The 10,122-nt window shown below is 36.8% G+C and overlaps 1 protein-coding gene across 1 annotated transcript; it reads left to right on the plus strand.

The window, feature by feature from the left end:
• Nucleotides 1-269: 269 nt before the first annotated feature.
• On the plus strand, nucleotides 270-5,036 carry LOC126626656 (phosphatidylserine decarboxylase proenzyme 1, mitochondrial). Its single transcript, XM_050296033.1, has 12 exons — nucleotides 270-542; nucleotides 807-895; nucleotides 1,432-1,485; nucleotides 1,626-1,691; nucleotides 1,894-1,954; nucleotides 2,113-2,222; nucleotides 2,333-2,586; nucleotides 2,682-2,788; nucleotides 3,085-3,152; nucleotides 3,669-3,746; nucleotides 4,135-4,257; nucleotides 4,603-5,036. Exons 1-12 carry the CDS (start codon nucleotides 386-388, stop codon nucleotides 4,762-4,764), a joined length of 1,329 nt encoding a protein of 442 aa, XP_050151990.1. The 5' UTR covers nucleotides 270-385; the 3' UTR covers nucleotides 4,765-5,036.
• Nucleotides 5,037-10,122: the final 5,086 nt, after the last annotated feature.

Genomic DNA, 10,122 nt, shown 5'->3' on the forward strand with positions numbered 1-10,122 from the left:
TTAGTCCTTGAAGTTAGTCCAGTCCGAGACAATCTAGTGTAACAAACGTACCCTTCAAGTTTTTCTTCAAACCATAGCATTTTTAATCATCTGGAAACACTTTTAAGCCCTGTAGAAGCAAACTTAAACCGCATAAAAACTTCTATAGCACAGATACACCGTCACCATGCACTCCCGTGCATTAAACATTTAATTTTACATAAAATTATATTATTAACGCAAGATAGCCAATAATTGCGGTGTATGCAGAGGGATGCACATGTAAATAGAAATTTTGTTGAGACGGGCATCCAAAGATACAAAACCCCAAAACCCTGTCCCTGTCATCGTTACCGTCCCTGCAACTCTGAGGCTTAAGGCTGTATCTGAATCAAATTTTACAGAGATGGAATTTAGGGTTTCACATGGAATCCCTATGTTCTCTGGCTCCTCACACCTCGCTTACCTCCATAACCAGCGTCACTGCTTCTCATCCCTCAAGAAACTCCATAAAACCGCTCAAGCCCGCGCTTTTGTCAATGGCGGAGGCGGTGGTTCTAAAGGTCAGTGTTTCACTTCCCGCTTTTCATTCCCGTTTGGTTCCTGAGAAAATTGAGCAAAAAGCAAGGAAGAAACCTTAATTTGATGGAATTAACCCTCCACTTTGTCTTTCCTTTTATGCTAACAAACAAATAGAACGTAAAGAATTGGGATTTCTTGAATTAGTTACTAATCGTTGTGCGAGATCATTGGCACTATCGGTTTTGAATTTAGATTACGGGATTTTGAGCTATTTATTTGTTAATTGTTATGTAACTTATGTGCAGGTGATTCTTTTTTGTTGCCTGGTGCAACGGTGGCTACATTACTTATGCTCGGTGTTCTACATGGTCGTCGGATGTATGAAGACCGGAAGGTATGTGTGGGTGAATTACATTCCATTCATCCATAATAAATAGTTGAATAAAGTTGTGAATGATTGAATGAACCGAGCAGCATTTACTAATTAACTAATTAACCATGAACCGAGCTGCATTTGCTAAACCCATTTACTAATTAACCATGAATGAGATATGTGGGATAGTATGCCATTGAACAAAAGACATAATTTGTCAGATGCCAGACGATTGTGTAGCTTGAGAAGGTCCTTTGAGTAAAAGGATCAAATCATTTGACCAAAGCATCCGAATTCGAACGTCTAATTACACAGTTACTGTTTTCTGTCTGTCCCCTTTGGTGAATTCTACATGCTATATCTACCATTTTAATGCATAACACTTGAACATTGAAATTTATGGTACAATACTTTCTATATATTTCTTACATTGTGCTACCTATTCCAAAAATGGACCTCGATTATTACACTTGCATGCATGTCCGATCATCGATATGAAGTTTACTTGGAGTTCTGGTGATTATTCATGACTAAATATTTTCCCACTTGATTGATAGGCCGAGGAGGCACGAGAGAATGGAGCTGAACTTGAGTTTCAACCAGATGTAAAAGTAATGTCTCAGTTGTAATTCTAACTTGATTTTTTTTTTTTGTAACTTTTACGCTTTCACTATAGCTGTATGTTTTAATTTCAAAAATGTTTTTCCATATCTGACATTGACGTGAACTTTGTTTAAATTGGCAACCTTAGTCTAAATTTTTAAGGTTGCTGCCTCTGCGCTCCATTTCCAGATGTTGGGGATTATTGACAAGTGTGGTAAGTGATCTTCTCACTTCTTGATTCCTTATGTTTAACGAATCTTTTCCTTTCAAACCTATGTGTTCCATTTATTTTGTACACCTTCTTTGTTAGAGAAAATAGGTTTGTATTTCCTCTCATTATGTTGCGTTACTTATTTTTACTTGTGATATCAGATTGAATTTTAAATGTATTACTCACTATGATTTATTTTTGTTAGGAAATTCCAGTCTCTCTCCGCTCGCATGTTTATGGAGCGTGGGCTCGGGCATTCCATTCAAGTAAGATTTTACCTTAAATTTTTGTTGTCACACACCTTTTTAATACTTTTGATACTATAGCTAGTAACTTATTATTTTTGATAGAAAAGTAGAAATTTGTGCATGAATTTCAAAATTGAATGATATATATTTGATAATATGGTATGTTTGCATGTAAGACTTGGAAGAAGCAGCTCTGCCACTGGATGAATACGCATCTTTACGAGAGTTCTTTGTTCGAACCTTGAAAGAGGGTTCCAGGCCTATTGACCCCGACCCACGATGTCTGGTAACTGGTAACCAGCATTTTGGACTTCTTATTGTCCAATCTGTTCCTTTCTGAAGTGTTTATAGTATTACGTGACTTGTATGAATTTTTCTGTGGTGAAACCATGATAGGTTAGTCCTGTGGATGGTACAGTGTTAAGATTTGGGGAGCTTAGAGAAGCAGGAGCAATGATTGAACAAGTAAAAGGTTTTTCTTATTCTGTTTTTTCTCTGCTCGGTGCAAACTCATTTCTTCCTATGATAGCTAAAGGAGATATGCATGAGGAGAGTAGTGAACCAGAAAATACTTCCAGGGAGAAGAATAAAAAGTCATGGTTGAGAGTTTCATTGGCTTCCCCTAAAGTTTGGGACCCTGTGTCAGAACGGTAATGAAATACTTGCATTTCTGTTAATATTATTATTTATCATGTACCAAGTTGAATACAATGCAGATTAACACATACATAAGTATTCTTTGCAGTCCTATGAATGGCCTATTTTACTGTGTAATTTACTTGAAGCCTGGAGACTATCATCGTATTCATGCACCCGCTGATTGGAATGTTCTTGTCCGCCGTCACTTTTCGGGTAAGCTTAAAGGCTGTTGGACCCTGGCATGTTGAACGCATTCCCTGTCACTTTGTATTAACAAATCTTTGGATTGTGAAGTATTCTGCCTACTTTCTTCTATTGAAAAAGTTCTTTATCTCTCTCAACATGTAATTGGCCATTTTCTGTATGTAGTAAACCAAAAGCTAAGACACAATTGATTGCTCACTTTTAACTTTTCATTTTATATTCTCATGAAGATCAGTTTGGCTTTTAATGGCATTGATTTAGCTCTTTCATTTGCTCTCTTTGTGATTTTGGTATTTACTTTGCAGGTCGTCTATTTCCTGTAAATGAACGTGCTACAAGAACAATCAGAAACCTTTATGTTGAAAATGAACGGGTATAGTGTTACTTATTATTAGTCTACAATAACAGGAATTTAACAACAATTAGCGAGATCGAATGTTGATATTGTTTGTTGTATTATCGATTTCATTGTTGTTATGAGAGATGCTTACTTATTCTAGAATGTAAATTCTGATTTTTTTTTCTTTACATATTAGGGGTTAATGATGGATGCAAGAACTAATGTAATGAGAAGATATGCAAAAACCCGTTAACAAAAATGCAGGAGATGAACATAACAACATAATAAAGGTCTGTATGAGGTTCTAAAGTGGATGCCATGTTGCAAGCATAAAACGAATTTGATACATTAAAATAAAAAACGTGCATTCCTTGGAAATATGTGGCCTTTTCATCCACCGTCAAATCATCCTATTGCTCCATGGTTCTCCCTTTGTCAGTATGCCAACATGCTTTGTTCTATGTTCGGTTGCCATCTTTCCAGGATTAATATGGGTTCCTTTGTTCTTTTATTGATGCAATTTTGTCTTTGCAATTCTTATGCCATCAGGTTGTTCTTGAAGGTCTATGGAAAGAAGGATTTATGGCACTTGCTGCTATTGGAGCAACAAATATTGGTTCGATTGAGGTTTGGCATTTAAACTTAAAATAATTTGTGTTATTGGCTGAGAAGGCTGAACATCAGTTTATGACACAATCAAATAATGTGCATAGAAGGGCTGGGTAATGCATAGGGTGGTTTTTCAAGTCACCGGCATCTTTTTTATTAAAGCAACTGAAATGGGGAGTTGCAAAGTATTGAGAAGCGTACAAGTGCTTCTATTTCGACAACAAAAACTAAAAAAGCTAAAATAAAAAATAAAAATAAAAATCATGAGTTGCACCTTGGCCCCAAGTGAAGCAAATCCAGATTGCCAGGTGTAATTTTCTTATTTGAGCTGGGTGAAATTGGACTACTAGTTTCTACTGATTAGCTTTCTATTGTTATTGACTTTGTCTTAATTTGCACATGGCAGCTTTCCATTGAACCAGAACTTCAGACAAACCAGGCCAGAAAGAAGTTACTGCCCTCAGGGCCTCCAGAAGAACAGTTATACGAGCCTGATGGTATTGGTAGGATGCTCAAGAAAGGGGATGAGGTCAGAGATGTACCTTGAAAATTTTCTAGGAGTATTATACTTTCATTACACGTCCAAGATATAAAAGAGAATGAAAGAAAACTGTTTGGAATATTAAAATCAGATAAAATCTTTTTTCACACTTCTTATGTTATTCTTGCCCTATCTGGTACAGAATTTTTTTTCTTCTAACGATTCCCCTTTGCCTTGAACCTCTTTTTTGTTTTATATCTTGTGGGTTTCAAGCATAAAGATGGAAATCATTCTTAGGTTCTTGGATCCCTTTATTATCTTGATTTGTCAATGCTTTGTGCCTCCATCCATTCAAGGTTTTTATTTTACCTGCCACTGCTTCCATCTATTCAGGTAGCCGCATTCAACATGGGATCAACTGTGGTGCTTGTCTTCCAGGCCCCCATATCACTATCACAAGAAAAACGGGATTCCTCATCAGAGTTCAAGTTTTTGGTGCAACGTGGGGATAGAGTCCGCGTCGGAGAAGCATTAGGGAGGTGGTATGATCAGTAAGCCCGGCGTAGCTAGCCTGTTATATGATGCATTCAATCTGTTTATAATGAAAAAAAGGAACAAAAGAATCCGTTAGCTATTGCACTCACTTCCCGAAATTCAAGTATTATATCATTCCTCTATGTGATGCTGCCTTTTACCGGTTTAGTTTTCAGGTACCCTTTTGAATTGTTCCAATTGTGTGTATATGTTGTCCAAAACTTGGATGCTTATAGAAGCCTCTGCATCTACCAAGCTAGATAATTAAAGGGAGTCATTTTGTTCGTGTCAAATGCTCAGGAAATTGTATTTAGTAAGAATTTTTTATTTTTTTTAACTTCCCTCTAATACTTAGGATAACTAAGCACATTACACACAATTATCATTTAGTCTGAGTGGCACTCAGCCTCGATTTTGTTGGAGGTCCTGAGCTTATATGTTCATGGACGACAATTGTTGATTAGTCGAAAGAAAAGGTAAGAACGTGACACTTTTAGGGGCACCGTATGATGTACAACCTGCAAGGTTATAAGGTTGTTGCACAATCACCCACCCACCCCAGTAGGGCCAAAACTAAGCCAGGATTGGTAGAGTTGTTTCATTTGTTGCGGCTTTTAACATGGTGGAAGCAAAGTTGAGTATATTATTTTGTGCTTTGCTTTGCTTTCCAGTATTTTATATTCTGCTCTTCATGATAAAGGTTATCTTGCTACATTTGGGGTCGTCCTGATAACGTTTTTGTTTTTGGTTTTTTAGCTTTTAAGATTTTATTATCAATCTTTATTTTTTATTTGTTTTTCTTATGTTCTTCATATCTCAACACAAAAAGTGAAAATTAAAGATAAAAAACAAAAGGGAAAACTAATAAAAGTCCCTCACAATTATTTTTTTTGGGCAAGTTACGTTTCACCAACTCAACTTTGGATCGTATAACAAACTTATTCCTTATCTTTTGAACCTTGCAATGTTATACATCAATTTACAAGTGTTGCAACGTTTGAACTCTGTTAGAAAATCTATTAAGCTAGTCGTTAAGTGGTGACATTGTAACAGTTACTCGACTTCACTTTTGTATCCAAAAGCTTGGGTTTTTATTTTTTTTGTCTTCTGGACTCGTTGGATTTTCTCTAAATTTGCATCAGATGTGAACAAAATCAGAGACCCAACAAAGCACAAAGCAAGATGAGAAGACCTAAAAGTACAAGAAGAGAGAAACTTTTCAGAGCAACTCCAGCCATGCTGGTTGCTCGAGCCACAGGCGAGGAGAAAGGGCCCTCGGGCCGGTGGGTGCAGCTCCAGCGGGGACGGGCCCGAGTGAGGGTGGGAGCCCGAGTCGGAGGCCCGTGGAAAGTTGACAGGCCTGGCCCCCGAGCTCGTGTGACGTCACGTTGACGCAAGGGCTTGGGTCCGACCTTTTTTTTTATTTTTTTTGTGTTAGGCGCGTGCCCCTCACTCGCGAGTGGGGGCGCGTCGCCCGACATGATTTCAGGGGGATGGCCCGCGCGTCAGTTACCGTTGGGAAGCCACGTGGCTTCCCATGGGCCGTTAGATCCCAACGGTTCTTTAATAAGAACCGTCCGATTTACAACGGTAAAAAAAAAAAAAGCTGATTTTATATCAACCGTTCGATCTGAGATCAACGGTTGATATTAATCTGCTTTATAAATTTAAAAAAAAAAGAAAAAATAGTTTTAAAATTAAGAAAAGTTACCGTTGTGACACGTGGTACAATCTGGAGTGTTGGAATTCAAAAATTTTAAATCCAACGGCAGAGATTAATTATTTGAATAAAAATTTAAAAAAAATTGTAAAAAATCCGAAAAAATTGTAAAAAATCTAAAAAAAAATTGTAAAAATTTGTTTTTACTTTTCTATAAATACCACTCTGGCCATTCTTGTTTCATCATCTCTCCTTCTACGCTCCTCATCCTCTTCCATCTCATTTTCGGCTATCTGAAGGTTGAACATTCCTTCAGATTGGTTAAACAATTCCTCCTCTTGCTGATCGATTTCCCACATCATCCTTGATGAAGAAGAAGACATTGTAAGGATGGATGGTGAAGAAGAAGCAGAAATTATGAATAATGAGATAGAGATGTTGAGAAAATTGGTGTGAGATTTGTTAGAATGGATGGTGGATTATATGGACGATTCAGAAAAAGATCGGATTGTAGATGAGGCCACGTGGCATGCCGTCATTCGTTAAAAATCTAATCAAAATCTATCCTCAAAGATTCTGAAAAGATAATGACACATGGCACGATCGTATTGGATAAAAATCTTATCGAAATCGATCTCCAATAATTTTATATTTTCGGATAATGACACGTGGCACAATTTTGAACGAGTTAAAATCTGATCAAAATCTATCGTCAAAGATTCTCAAAAGATAACGACACGTGGCACGATGACATTGGATAAAATTCTTATCGAAATCGATTTCCAATAATTATCTTTTCGGATAATGACACGTGGCGCAATTTTGAACGAGTTAAAATCTGATCAAAATCTATCGTCATAGATTTTCAAAAAATAACGACACGTGGCACGATGACATTGGATAAAAATCTTATCGAAATCCATCGCTAAATAATTGTTTGTTTTTATAAAATGACACGTGGCGCAACGAGAAAGATTTAAAAAATCTTATCCGAAATTACAAATAATTTTATTTTGTATTATTTAAACAAACAAAAAAACTAATATTTTATTGCCTATTGCTTGGGGGGAGGGCTCCAAGGGTGGAGGTGCAAATGGCAATTACTGTTCATTAATGGCAGTTACTATTCATTTAAGGCAGTTACTGTTCAAAATGGTGGATTCAATAGTGGATTGCCAGGGAGAAGGCTCCATGGGTGGAGTTGCTCTCAAGGAGAGTGGCAAAAGGCCTTTAAACAAAGAGAGAAGAAAAAACAGCCTCGCTCCCAAACCTAAAATCTCAAGTCCCCTTCCATTGTTCTCAAACCATGACGGCAGTGTATTGCACCGTAGCCTCACCGTTTGTCCCTCGAGAATTGAAATTCAAACTGAAAGTATCGTGATTCTCATGTCGGGACTCATTGGAACTGAAAGAATTGTTAGAATTCAAATTGAGATTCCTGTCGAAGCCATTGCTGAGCTTCGGAACCTCGGAGGAAGTGCTGGCATTTACTGAACCTTCCGGGTTTCAGACAGTGGGGAAAGGGCCCGTGAGGTTGGCGCTGGGGAACAAGAGGGAGGGGACAACGGGGGAGGCAGAGACTGGTAATTTGACGAACCTCGAGGTCCTTTGATTCTCAATCCAATTGGATATGGAGTAGCCTTGCACCTGCTACGTTAGCGGTTAACGGATAAATTGACGGACAAGGAGACAAAGGTTGAGCATTGCAAACAATTCTTAGGTTGGTGTATGACATTGCAAAAAATTCGTAAGTTGATGTATAATATTGCAATTTTTAAAAAGATGAGGTAAAAGTTTATTACATGGCCTAAGTTAAGGCGGTAAAATGTTATTAACCTTTTTTTTTTAATCCTAAAACACCTAAACAACTTTTCTTATTCTTTAAGGCATTTTTGATATTGTAAGGACAAAAATAAAGGAGTCAAAATTCAAGAGGATTTTGAATTAAAAAAATGTTCTTAATAATAAAAAAAGCTTCCTTAATAATATTAAAAGTCAAGCATGTTGGATTTGGTGAAATGCTTTTAGGGTTAATATATATGGTGATGTGAAGTATTTGGAAATGTTGATGGAGTATGAGAACTTCTGTGTTGCATTATTTCAAGGGATAAGTATAAACTACACATGCGAACATTAGGGCAAAATGACCATTAAGGGTCACATAGTGAGTTACATTTGATGAAGGATATAATGAGCATGTGAAGGGACGATATGATATTACACTATGTGTATGATGATTTTATATTATTATCATATTTTATAGTGTAGGTAAAACAACACGTTTGACTGCGTATTACATATTCAACTCACAGAGCAACGGTTGTTGTTGCTCATCCCTTACCTTTATATTTTTCAGATGAGTTATTTAACAAGATAGGTGCTAGACAAGTTGAAGTTATGTTAGACGAGGGATTTAAGGATTTATTTTATTTTGTACACCCTGTAAAGATTTTGAAGTTATTTTATAAGGGAAGTTTGCTTTTCGTTTTTATTTTTACTTTTATTTGTGCGCCGGGCGCAGGGTTAATTTTTCGGGCGTATGGTTATTTTATAAGAAAAGTAAAAATAAAGATTTTTACTTTTATGTTAGATGAGCTAGGCGGGAATTTTTAGAACAGTGCTGAAGGGTATTAGAGATTAGGAATTTAGACACCCTTGAGCTTGTAGTCTAGGTTTGTCCTCGTAAATTTGGAGTAAGGTTTAATAAATTTTGAGGACGAAATTTGTTTAAGGAGGATAAATTGAAGGATTTCGTATTTTTGATATGTATATGTGTAGGGTTGTTACTTTGTTTTGTAAATTTGTACAATCCCACAATTGTGAGTGGGAGAACTAATTCCCATTAAGCTACTTACGTGGAGATTTCTGTAAGTGATAGCTTGAGTTTGCATGCGCTAAGTTGGAGGTGGCATTAAGTTTGCATGCAATCAACATGTGTTTGTGACTCATAGTTTTATAGGAGGAGCTGTCCAAATAATGGCTTAGATTATCCAAGAGGCAAACTTATTAGATGTGATGTCCATTTGGTCCAATCAGAGCATAGGGATAGCCGCCACATTCTACTATAAATAGTAGCAACTGCACTTCATTCTTTACAAATGGAGATAGCAGCAATGCATGCATACGTAGAGAAAAGTTGGGGAAGAAAAAGAAATAAAACAAAAAAAGAGAGACGAAAATGAGAAAGAGCTAGGGTTCGAGTTCTATGTGGAGAATGTTAGTATGCTTGTTTTGCCGAGGTTCTAATTATCGATCGAGATGAGTGGTGTTTATAATGTGTCTAAAATGTTATTATTTTCTGATAAATATAAAACCATGAGTTATCGTGGAATTTTATTCTATTTCAAATATCTCTCTATTTTTAAGTCAAGCATGTTGGATTTGGTGAAATGCTTTCAAAGTTAATATATATGTGATACGTGGAATATGTGGAAATGTTCATGGAGCATGAGAAATTCAGTGCTGCATTATTTCGAGAGATAAATGTAAACTACACACGGGTTACATTAGAGCAGTGTGGCCATTAGGGGTCACGTGGTGAGTTACATTTGATAAAGGATATAATGAGCACTTGAAGGGATGATGTGATATGGCACTATGTTCTACTCACTGAGCGCCAATGGTTGTTGCTCACCCTTCACCTTTATGAGTTATTTGGCAAGACAGGTGCTAGACAAGCTGAAGTTGTGTTAGGCAAGGGAATTAAGGGATTTATTTTA

Source organism: Malus sylvestris, chromosome 6 (assembly GCF_916048215.2).
Source record: "Malus sylvestris chromosome 6, drMalSylv7.2, whole genome shotgun sequence".
Lineage (NCBI taxonomy): Eukaryota > Viridiplantae > Streptophyta > Magnoliopsida > Rosales > Rosaceae > Malus > Malus sylvestris.